This window comes from Macaca fascicularis, chromosome 16 (assembly GCF_037993035.2).
Source record: "Macaca fascicularis isolate 582-1 chromosome 16, T2T-MFA8v1.1".
NCBI classification, from domain to species: domain Eukaryota; kingdom Metazoa; phylum Chordata; class Mammalia; order Primates; family Cercopithecidae; genus Macaca; species Macaca fascicularis.
The window spans coordinates 89511621-89523714 of record NC_088390.1 but is presented as its reverse complement, the minus strand read 5'-3'; the positions used below and the strand labels follow the sequence as shown (position 1 = coordinate 89523714).

Sequence of the window (12094 nt, the reverse complement as noted above, 5' to 3'; positions counted from 1 at the left end):
GCTCTTGTCTTTCAAGCTCGAACTCAGCCCTCACTAGCTGCACTCACAGCAGAATCATTCTTACTGGGGACCCAGTGTCCCCCAAGTCTAACACCATCTGTGCAGACCTGCAGGGAATCTCTGCCTCCCACCAGCACTGAGGGGCTGCTGTGCAGTTCTTCGATTTGGAGACCTGGGGTCTTGGTCCATTTGTGCTGCTGGAACAAAACACCTCAGACCATGTGATGAACAAACAACAGAAATGTGCTGCACACAGTTCTGGAGGCCAACAAGTCCAGGATCCAGGCGTCAGCAGATCTGGCGTTTGGTGACAACCTGTTCCCCAGAGATGGCACCTTCTATGGGTCCTCACATGGAGGAAGGGACAGAAGGGCACCCATCCATCTTGAGAGGAGAGCCCTCACGGCCCAGTCACCTGCTTAAAGCCCCATCTCCCAACCACATCACCTTGGGGGTTACGTGTCAACATATGGTTTGGGGGGACACACACATTGAGACCACTGCACCTACTCCAGGCCCCTGGCAATTGGTACTGAGGCCTCTCCATATAGCCAGTATTCACCAAAACTTTTGCATAAACAATTAAAAATAAAGAAAACTGGTCATCTGCAATGGCTCTCACTGGTAATCCCAGCAGTCTGGGAGGCCAAGAGCTCGAGACCAGTCTGGGCAACAGCGAGACCCCATCTCTACAAAAATAAAATAAAATAAATAAATATAACTGCCCACTCAGTGAACCCAAAGCTGTGGGGTGTCTTGCGTCACTTCCTCCGCTGCTGCCCACATGACGCTGTTCATCTTTCCTCACCACCTCACTTCCCTCTGAATGAAGACCACACGACCTCAACCCAGCCAGCTCTGAGGTCCCAGGCCCCCGACCTGTGCCTCTCCAGGGTGTCAGTGCCTTCGGTCCAGGCCCTCTGCCGGCCTCTCCCCGAGGATCTTCCTACTGCCAGGGCAGTGATCTCAGGCCCCACCACCCTTGGATTTCAGGACCCCGCCCCTGCAACCTTGCATTTTGAGATGCACCTTGGCACTTTGAATGTTCCCAAAGAGGAGATTCTAATCAAATTTGAATTAGAGGGAAGTCAGTGAAAAGCAAATTTCTGGCAGCAGGAAATGTGCAGGAAGGAAGGTGGGAGGCAAGCCCAGTTCTGGATACCATGTGCTTGGAGGTGCAGAAGCCACCTGTGGCCCCTCACCCCTGGCCCTCACCACCTTATCATGAGTCTACAGTGCATTCTGGCAGCTACACGGCTACTCTTTACCAAGTCCTTTCCAATGAAGTGATTCCTCGTACTCCGACCTCTGGAGAACATGAGGTCCTTGGAAGCAAATTCTCAGGTTGCTTTTGCTAAACTGTAAATAAGGCTGCATTTCCACTCATGTGACTTAAGCATTCCACTTGCAAAACAGGCTTTGCAGACAAGGAGGCAATTTAAGGAAAAAAAATCATCTACGAAGTGATGCTTAACAGAAGTTTGGCTTTGTTGTAACGGTTAATTGACAGAATGGTTTGCATTCAATCTTAGTTTTACACAGTCGAGGATTTGTCCAGGAAGGGCTGTGTACAGCCGTGCTCATTAATTGTGAATTACTCATTACTTCAGATCAGCTGGAACAAATCACAAGTGGGCTTAATCTCTGTGTGCAGACAGCACAGGGCTAATGGCAGCAGTCCCTTTTACTGACCTCCACGGCCCTGTCCCCAGTCAACCTCCTCCGAGCAGGGAGGTTCCAGAGGCCTTACAGCCGCCTGGGAGACCTCTCACGGCAGGCCGCTCCCCTGACAAGTTCAGGACTGCTGGGGTTCCCGGCCGCGCGTTCAGGACTCAGATCTGGAGATATCCGCTCTGCGCTCCTCCAATACAAGGTTAGATACAGATGGGGCCTGGCCTGTGTTCCCGGCAGGGAAGGCCACCTCCAGGCTCCTCCAGATTCCAGCCGCCTTCTCCGGGTTCCCAGCCCTGCAGTTCCCAAGGCTGCATGGGGAGGCGGAAATGAGGGCAAAGGTGGAGGGTACCGGGAGCCACTGGCGTCATGTCTTTCCTCGGGCACCCCTTCCTCCTGCGGGACCTCCCGGTGGGGTCAGGGCCTCACTCCTGGGCACCCCTCCTCCTGGGGGGCCTCCTGGTGGGGTCAGGGCCTCACTCCTGGGCACCCCTTCTCCTGGGGGACCTCATGGTGGGGTCAGAGCCTCACTCCTGGGTACCCCTCCTCCTAGGGGAGTTAACCCCGGGCACCCCTCCTCCTGGGGGGACATCTCAGTGGGGTCAAGGCCTCAGCCCTGGGCACTTCTCCTGGGGGATCTCCCAGTGGGGTCAGGAACTCACCCCGGGCACCCCTCCTCCTGGAGGATCTCATAGTGGGGTCAGGGCCTCACTCCTGGGCACCCCTCCTCCTGGAGGACCTCACAGTGGGGTCAGGGCCTCACCCCTCACCCCCGTCCCGGGGCCGTCGCGTGTCCTGCACGCCCTGCTCTCCCCACTCCCCTCGTCCTTCCCGGTCAGGTGGCACAGCCCGGGTGAAATGCAAAGACTCTTTTACACATCAGCCTCGTTTGAGGCTTTACAGCAACCTCCAGGCCGCCTGGCTGGGGTTTGCAGCGCGGCGCCCTCGCACAGCCCCGCCTTCCCCGCGGCGGCGTCTACTGGGGGACCAGAGATCGGGACGCACGCCCCAGGGGCCGGCAGGAGGCTTCCAGGGGCCGAGGAGGCCGCGCCAGAGGTGACCCGGGCCGGGGCGTGGCCCAGGGCGGAAGGCGGAGATCGTGACCTCCCGGCCCCGCCCCACGCAGCCCCGCCCCTTCCACGCCCCGGCGGGCAGGCCCACGCCGATGGACGCCGCTCTGCACCAATCGGAAGCTGCCTGGTCTCAGCCCCACCTCCTGGTGCCGCCCGCGCAGGCGCCGTAGGCCGAAGCGGCGGGACGAGCGCGGCGGCGTGGGCGGGGCGTCCGAGGAGCTCCCGGCCATGCAGGCCCACGTGGTAGGTGCCAGCGGGGAGGGCGCCCCGCCGCTCAGCCTGGGTCCTCGCGTCCCCTCACCCCGCCCTCCAGCCCTCTCCCGTTCCGGGCTCCGCAGCCCCGCACCCCCTCTCGGGCTCGCCTCCGGAGCCTCCACCCTGAGCAGCCCTTCGGCCCTGCGGGCGAGCGCGGCTGCGCGTGCGGGGGCGCTCGGGATTGGAGCCCACGGGGCGCGGCCGAGATCTGCAGCTCGGGCTGCGCTTCCTGCTCCCAGTCCCGAGAACGCTGCCTCCTCACCGACCTTCCTCGTTCTGATTTTGAAGCTTGGGGGCTAGGAGCTCAGGCAGTTCCTCGTTCGCCTTCGCCCTCACCTGGTCGTGGGGTGGACGGACGGCCCACCTGCCTCGTCCCCGCCCGCCTGCGCCGCGCTCCTTCCCCGCGCCCGCACACCTGCCTCGCTCCCGCCTCGCTCCCGCCTCGCTCCCGCCTCGCTCCCGCCTCGCTCCCGCCTCGCTCCCGCCTCGCTCCCGCCTCGCTCCCGCCTCGCTCCCGCCTCGCTCCCGCCTCGCTCCCGCGCACCTGCCCCACACCCCACACTCGTGCCCCGCGCACCTGCCTCGCCTCCGCACCCGACACACCTGGTCTGCACACCTGTCCTGCGCTCCACACATCTGATCTGCAGACTTGCCCCACACCCTGTACACTGTCCGCACCCGCACACCTCCCCATCCGCACACACCTGTCTGCACATCTGTCCGTGTGCCCACACAACCCCGCGCCCCACACATCTGCCCTCACACATTCCCGGCACACTTGCCCATGCCCCGTATACCTGTCTTGTGCCTGCACCGTTGCTTCACACATCTGCTCTGTGTCCTGCATACATGCCCGTGCCCTACACCTGCCTATGCACCTGCCCTGCGTACCTGCCTGCATATCCCACACACCTACCCGCAACCTGCTCAGTGCCCACACACCTGCCTGCGTGCCCAGCACTTACCCCAACATCTGCCCTGAAAACCTGCCCACAAGCCCCAGACACCTTCCCCATGTGGCCGGGAGAGTCAGGAGCAGAGGCCCTCGGGGTTCAGACCCAGCCAATAGACTGATTAACAGTGAACAACCACAGAGGTGTAGGATCAGCAGTCGCCCAGAGGCTCAGCATGTTTCTTTCTTTCTTTTTTTTTTTAATTCCAGCCTTTGTTCTTTTCTTGTTTATTCCAGTCTTACTAAAATTGGGGACAGATTAATCAAGATCTATCTTGGATAGAAACATTATCTTTTGTAGATCTTGAGAAAAATTATTTCCTTCTTTTCCTTTAAGTAAATCCAAACTAAGATAAATTTGTAAATAAATTAGGGAACTCGTTTTATTTTTTTTTTTTTTTAACAGAGTTGCACTCTCGTTGCCCAGGCTGGAGTGCTGTGGCACGCTTTCGGCTCACCGCAACCTCTGCCTCCCGGGTTCAAGCATTTCTCCTGCCTCAGCCTCCTGAGTAGCCGGGATTACAGGCATGCGCCACCATACCAGAGTAATTTTGTATTTTTAGTAGAGATGGGGTTTCTCCATGTTGGTCAGGCTGGTCTTGAACTCCTGACCTCAGATGATCCACCTGCCTTAGACCCCCAAAGTGCTGGGATTACAGGTGTGAGCTACCGCGGCCGGCCAGAACTTGCTTTATTCATATAAACCTAAGTCCAGGAAGGGATAGAGTGAGGTTTCATTTATAAAGAACTTGACTAAATTGTGTTTTCAACACAATTTCAACTTTTCTTTTTTGGATGTAAATTAAGGGTGAGGACAGACTAATATCTGAGTATTGCTCTGTATCACTTAATGTTATAATGTATAAAATTAAGACTTAACTCCTGTTAAGTCAGTTGTTTTGCTGGCATTGGGTTTCACTGGTTTTACTCCATCCCACTTTATAAGTTTTGGTTTTGGGCTTCATGAGAAAAGGACAATGCTAGTGCCAAGTCAGCTGGAAACGAAGGTAGAACAGAGGAATCCAGAGATGGACCTCAGGACTCCCATTTGCTCAGCTGGGTTCTCTGAATGCTGCCTGCCCGATACTTTGTTAAAACATTGTTTTTTGTGAGCCAGGGGTTACTTAAAGGGGTTACTTTGTTGCAGATTTTCTAACATGGTTTGCTGAAATGCTTATTCCACCTAGAAAATGACCAACCAGTTATTTCCATCAGTGGGTTGGAAGGTACCCAGATACTTGTTTCAACCAAAATGATGTTTCTGATCAGTCATTGGAAAACTTATGATTTACCATTGAATTGGGAACAGATTGATGCCTTTCAGTTTTTTTGTTTTTGTTTTTGTTTGTTTTTTGTTGTTGTTGTTGTTGTTTTTGAGACAGAGTCTCGCCCAGGCTGGAGTGCAGTGGCGTGATCTCAGCTCACTGCAGCCTCCACCTTCCAGGATCACGCCATTCTCCCACCTCAGCTTCCCGAGTAGCTGGGACTACAGGCGCCGCCACCATGCCTGGCTAATTTTTTGTATTTTTAGTAGAGATGGGGTTTCACTGTGTTAGGCAGGATGGTCTCGATCTCCTGACCTCGTGATCCGCCCGCCTCGGCCTCCCAAAGTCCTTTCAGTTTTTTTTTCCCCCTTTCAAAAGCATATGGAAGGCAGTTCAGGGAAAGCTAAGGCATAAAAAATCTTATGAGCATGTTAAGAGCCTGGAGAGAAGGGGTGGACACCTTTTGTTTGTCACGGCATATGTGCAGATGGTGAAGGGGAGGTAAATTAGAGCCATGGAAAGGGAACTAAGTTTACACACTTCTATTAATCCATTTTTTTAAATTCCAGTCTATTATCCTCCCAGTCCACAATGCTGAACCATGGCTGGATGAATGTTTGAGGTCTGTTTTGCAGCAGGACTTTGAAGGCACGATGGAGCTGTCTGTTTTCAATGATGCCAGTAAGGTTTGTATCAACTTCCTATTGGGTGACTCAGCCCCAGTGTCAGCAACGGTTGACTCTTCTGAGGGCAGTTTCCTGACCCGCCAGCGTTCTGCTTTCAGGACAAGTCTGGGGCTATCATTGAAAAATGGAGAGTGAAACTGGAAGATTCTGGTGTCCACGTGATCATTGGGGGGCACGATTCTCTTTCTCCCCGAGGCGGTAAGTAAACATGCTTGGATTATTAGACTATAATTCGTGGTTTCTTATCAGCTTACATACTGAAACAGTTTGGTGTTGTTCAAATACTGACAAAAAGTATCCTGGTGGTAACTGGGTCTACCACTTATTAAGAACCTAGTAGAGGCCAGGCGTGGTGGCTCACAACTCTAATCCCAGCACTTTGGGAGGCCAAGGCAGGCAGATCACTTGAGGTCAGGTGTTCAAGACCAGCCTGGACAACATGGGGAAACCCCATCTTTACCAAAAAATACAAAAATTAGCCAGTTGTAGTGGCACATGCCTGTAATCACAGCTATTTGGGAGGCTGAGGCAGGAGAATTGCTTGAACCCAGAAGGCAGATGTTGCAGTGAACCAAGATCATGCCACTGCACTCCAGCCTGGGTGACAGAGCAAGACTCCATCTCAAAAAAAGAGAGAGAGAGAAAGAGAAGAAAGAGGAAGGAAGGAAGGAAGGAAGGAAGGAAGGAAAGAGAGAAAGACAAAGAAAGACAAAGAGAAAAGAAAGAAAGGAAAGAAAGAACCTAGTAGACATAAAATTTCTTCTTGTTAGGTAGGGATTTATCACTATGATCTGACTGTCTGTGTCCACCTCCCCCCAAATTCATATTTGAAACCCCCGGGGTGATAGTATTAGAATGATGTGAGGTGGGAACTTTGGGAGGTGATTAGGACATGAGGGTGGGGCCTCATGAATGAGATTAGTGCCTTATAAAAGAGGCCCCACAGAGCTCTGTAAGAACACAGGGAGAAGGCACCTGTGTGAGCCAGGAAGTGGCCCTCACCAGACACTGACTCTGCTGGAGGATTACTCTGGGATTTCCCAGCCTCCACAACTGAAAAACCCCTTCTGCCACCCAGTCTGTGGTATTCTGCAGTGGCACGCGGGTTCTTCTATCCCTAGCGACCACTCGTCTGCTTTCTGTCTCTGTGGATTTGCCAATTCTGGACATTTCATATGAATGGAGTAAGGTTACACGTGCTCTTTTGTAACTGGCTTCATTTAGCAAAAAAAATTTTTTTTTGGAGACGGAGTCTCGCTCTGTTGCCCAGGCTGGAGTGCAGGGGTGCGATCTCAGCTCACTGCAAGCTCTGCCTCCCAGGTTCACGCCATTCTCCTCCCTCAGCCTCCCGAGTAGGTGGGACTATAGGTGCCTGCCACCATGCCCGGCTAATTTTTTGTATTTTTAGTAGAGACGGGGTTTCACCGTGTTCACAAGGATGGTCTCGATCTCCTGACCTCGTGATCCGCCCGTCTCGGCCTCCCAAAGTGCTGGGATTACAGGCGTGAGCCACCGCGCCCGGCCCTAGCATAATGTTTTAACATTCCTCTGTGCTGTGGCATGTATCAGTGCTCCATTCCTTTTTATGGGAGGATAATATTCAGTTGTACATGTGTGCCAGGTTTTGTGTGTCCATTTGTCAGGCAACGGACATTTGGGTTGTTCTACTGTTTGCTGCTGCGAATGGTGACCGTATGAACCTTTGTGTACGGCTGTTGTTTGAACCCTGGTTTTCAAATCCTTTGGGTATATTCCTTGGTGTAGAATTTCTGGCTCACACAGTAATTCTGTGTTTAACATGCTGAAGCTGCCAAACTTTTCCACAGTGGGTGCGTTTTACGTTCCTACCAGCAATGTATGAACGTTCCAATTTCTACTTATCCTCATCAACACTTGTTATTTTCTGTTTTTTAAATTATAGCCATGCTGGTGGGTGTGAAGTGGCATCTCATTGTGGTTTCAATTTGAATTTCCTTGTTGACTAAAGATGTTGTACCTCTTTTCATGTGCTTGTTGGCCATTTATATATCTTTCTTGGGCCAGGTGTGTGGTGACTCACGCCTGTAATTCGGCACTTTGGGAGGCTGAGGCGGGTGGATCACCTGAGGTCAGGAGTTTGAGACCAGCCTGGCCAACATGGTGAAACCCCTGTCTCTACTAAAAATACAAAAGTTAGCCAGGCGTGGTGGTGGGCACCTGTAATCCCAGCTACTCAGGAGGCTGAGGCAAGAGAATCGCTTGAACCCGGGAGGCGGAGGTTGCAGTGAGCCAAGATAGCGCCATTGCACTCCAGCCTGGGTGACAGAGTGAGACTCCATCTCAAAATAAATAATAAAAAATAAATGGGCAGGGTTTGGTGGGTCATGCCTGTTATCCCAACACTTTGGGAGGCCAAGTTGGGTGGATCACCAGAGATCAGGAGTTCGAGATCAGGCTGCCCAATATGGTGAAACCCCGTCTCTACTAAAAATACAAAAATTAGCTTGGCATAATGGCCCCTGCCTGTAATCCCAGCTACTTGGGAGGTTGAGGCAGGAGAATTGCTTGAACCCAGGACGCAGAGGTTGCTGTGAGCTGAGATCGTGCCATTGGACTCCAGTCTGGCAACAAGAGCAAAACTCCATCTCAAAAAATAATAAATAAGTAAATAAATGTATGTATGTATGTATGTATATCTTCCTTGAAGAAATGTTTATTCAAGTATTTTGGCCATTTTAAGAATTGAGCTATATGTGTTTTCATTGTTGAATTGTAAGAGCTCCTTATATGTTCTGGATACTGGAGCTTTATTATATATAATTTGCAATTTTTTCCCCATTCTTTGGGTTATCTTTTCACCCTCTCGAGAATGTTCTTTGATGCACAAAAGACTTACGATTTTGATGAAGACAAAATCTAATTTATCTATTATTTCTTTTGTGGCTTTTGGTGTCATTTCTAAGAAGCCACAGCTAAATCAAGGTCATGAAGATTTTATCCGTATGTTTTCTCCAGAGTTATACTTGTAGCTCTTATATTTAGGCCTTTGATCCATTTTGACTTAATTTTTATATATGGTGTGAGGCAAAGGTCCTGCTTCATTCTTTTTGTATGTAGATACTCAGTTTTTCCAACACCATTTAAAAGACTATTGTTTCTCCACTGAATTGTCTTGGTCAAAAATCCATTAACCATCAATGTATGGATCCATTCCTAGACTCCAGATTCTATTCTGTTGGTCCGTATGTCTGTCCTTACATGAGTGTCTCATTGGTCCATATGTCTGTCCTTACACCAGTGTCTCATTGGTCCGTATGTCTGTCCTTACACGAGTGTCTCATTGGTCCGTATGTCTGTCCTTACACCAGTGTCTCATTGGTCCGTATGTCTGTCCTTACACAACTGTCTCATTGGTCCGTATGTCTGTCCTTACACAACTGTCTCATTGGTCCGTATGTCTGTCCTTACACAACTGTCTCATTGGTCCATATGTCTGTCCTTACACGAGTGTCTCATTGGTCCGTATGTCTGTCCTTACACCAGTGTCTTATTGGTCCATATGTCTGTCCTTACACGAGTGTCTCATTGGTCCGTATGTCTGCCCTTACATGAGTGTCTCGTTGGTCCGTATGTCTGTCCTTACACCAGTGTCTCATTGTTTTGATTACTTTAGCTTTGTGATAAATTTTGTGAATTGTTTTCTTCATTTCCTTTGAGGTTGCTTATTTATAGTGGATAAACAACTGATTTTTCTTAGTGTTGACCTTATATCCTGCAATTTTTATTAACTCTTAACAGTTTGTTCTTTGTGGGTTTTTATGATTTCCTGTATTTAAAATCATGTTATCTATGACTAGAGATAGTTTTACTACTTCTTTTACAATTTAGATTCTTTCTTTCTTTTTCTTTCTTTCCTTCCTTTTTTTTTTTTTTTTTTTTGAGACACAGTCTTGCTCTGTTGTCCAGGCTGGATTGCAGTGGCACAGTCTCAGCTCAGTGCAACCTCCGCCTCCTGGGTTCAAGCAATTCTCATGCCTCAGCCTCCTGAGTAGCTGGGACTACAGGTGTGCGCCACCACAACTAGCTAATTTTTTTGTATTTCTAGTAGAGACGGGGTTTCTCCGTGTTGGCCAGGGTGGTCTCAAACTCCTGGCCTTTTTCTTTCTTAATTGCTCTGGCTAGTGCTTCCAGGACAGTGCTGAATAGAAGTGGTGAAAGTGGACATCCTTGCTTAGGTTCTCCTAAGCAATTTTAGGGGAAAAGCTTCCAGTCTTCCACCACTGAGTATGATATTAGCTGTAGATTTTTATAAACACCATTTGTTACGCTAAGGAGGTTCCCTTTTAATTCTAGTTTGTTGAATTTTTAAATCATGAAAGGGTGTCAGATTATGTCAAATGCCTTTTCTACACCCATTTGAGATGATCATATAGTTTTTTCCTTTTATTCTGTGAAGATGATAGATTATGTTGATTGATATCCTGTGTTGAACCGTCCTTGCATTATTGGAATAAATCCCTCTTGTTCATGGTGTATAATCTTTCTAGTATACTGCTGGATTCAGTTTGCTCATATGTTGTTCAAGATTTTTGCATATATATTCGTAAGGAATATTGGCCTATAGGTTCCTACTCATATGTTATCTTTGTGTGACTTTGGTATCAGAGTAATACTGGCCTCATAGAATAAGTGTTTCTTCCTCTTGTTTTTTTGGAAGAGTTTGGGAAGGATTGGTGTTAGTGATTCTCTACGTTTGGTAGAATTCATCAGTGAAGTCACCTGACTCTGGGCTTTTTTGTTGGGAGGTTGTTTTTTTTAAATTACTGAGTCCATCTCTTTATTTGTTATAGGTGTGTTCAGATTTTTTAAAATTTCTTCTTGAGTCAATTTTGGTAGTTTGTTTGTTTCTAGGAATTTGTCCATTTCATCTAGGTTATCTAATTTTTTGGCATACAGTTCTTCATACTGTCATAATCCTTTTAGCTTCTGTTAAGTTTGGGAGTGATGTACCACTTTCACTTTTTATCTCAGCGTTTTGAATTGTCTTTCTTTTCTTCTTAGTCAAGTTGGGTTTGTCAATTTTGTTGACTGTCTTCAAAGAATCAACTTTTTCTGTTAATTTGCTATTGCTTTGTTATTGTTTATTTATTTTCACTCTAATCTTCACTATTTTCTTCCTTCTGCTAGTTGTGTGTTTAGTTTATTTTTCTTTTTCTGGCTTCTTAGGGTGTACTTTTAGATTCTTGATTTTAGACCTTTTATGTAGGCATATATAGCTATAAATTCCTTTCTATGCACTGATTTTTCTACATCCTGAAAGTTTTGGTTTGTTGTGTTTTTGTTTTCATTTGTCTCTGAGTATATTCTAATTAGCCTTATGATTTCTTCTTTGATATATGGGTTGCTGAAGAGTATATTGTTTAGCTTTCATTTATGAATTTTTCAGTTTTACTTCTGTTATTTATTCCTAGTTTCATTTCACTGTGGTCAGAGAAGATACTTCATATAATTTCAATCTTTAAAAAAATGTTTAAGGTACATTTTATGGCCTGACGTGTCATCTGTCCTGGATAATGCACCCTGTGCACCTGAGAATGTGAGTTCTGCTGCTGTCGAGTGGAGTATTCTGTGTATTTCTTTTAAGTCTAGTTAGTTTATAGTATTGTTCATGTTCTCTGTTTCTTTATTATCTTCTGTCTAGATGTTCTATCCATTATTGAAAGTAGAATGTTGAATCTCTGACTGTTACAGTAGAACTATTTCTCCCTCCTGTTCAGTCAATCTTTGCCTTACTTAATTTTGTGACCCTCTTATCAGATGTGTACAGTTTTATACTTGTTACATCATCTTCTTGATCAATTGACCCTTTTATCAATATATAGTCTTTGTCTTTTATAATAATTTTTGACTTGAAGTCTATTTTGTCTGATATCAGTACAGCCATGCCAGCACACTTTGATTACTAGTTGCGTGGAATATCTCTTTCCCTTGTTTCACTTTCAGCCTATTTGTGCCTTTGGATCTAAAGTGAATTCCTCATATAGACAGCATTTAGATGGATCATAATTTTTAAGATCTATTCTGCCAGTCTTTGCCTTTTAATTGGAGAATTTACTCCATTTACATTTAAAGTGATTACTGACAAGGAAGGACTTTTGTCATTTTGCTATTTGCTTGCTATATGTCTTATGTCTTTTTTATTCCTCAATCCTG

General features: G+C 47.8%; 1 protein-coding gene across 50 annotated transcripts in view; it reads left to right on the top strand.

Moving 5' to 3' along the window:
• The first annotated feature begins 2917 nt into the window (after positions 1 to 2917).
• B3GNTL1 (UDP-GlcNAc:betaGal beta-1,3-N-acetylglucosaminyltransferase like 1) overlaps positions 2918 to 12094 on the top strand; it is a 144438-nt gene continuing 135261 nt past the window's right edge. For all 50 annotated transcript variants that reach the window (XR_012426391.1, XM_074021131.1, XM_074021129.1 and 47 more), the window contains exons 1-3: positions 2918 to 2987; positions 5786 to 5902; positions 6001 to 6100. Coding sequence is in view for 43 of the 50 variants with exons in the window: in XM_074021125.1 (XP_073877226.1) it covers positions 2973 to 2987; positions 5786 to 5902; positions 6001 to 6100 (232 nt within the window). In the remaining 7 variants the exon portion in view is untranslated. The remainder of the gene's footprint in view (positions 2988 to 5785; positions 5903 to 6000; positions 6101 to 12094) is intronic.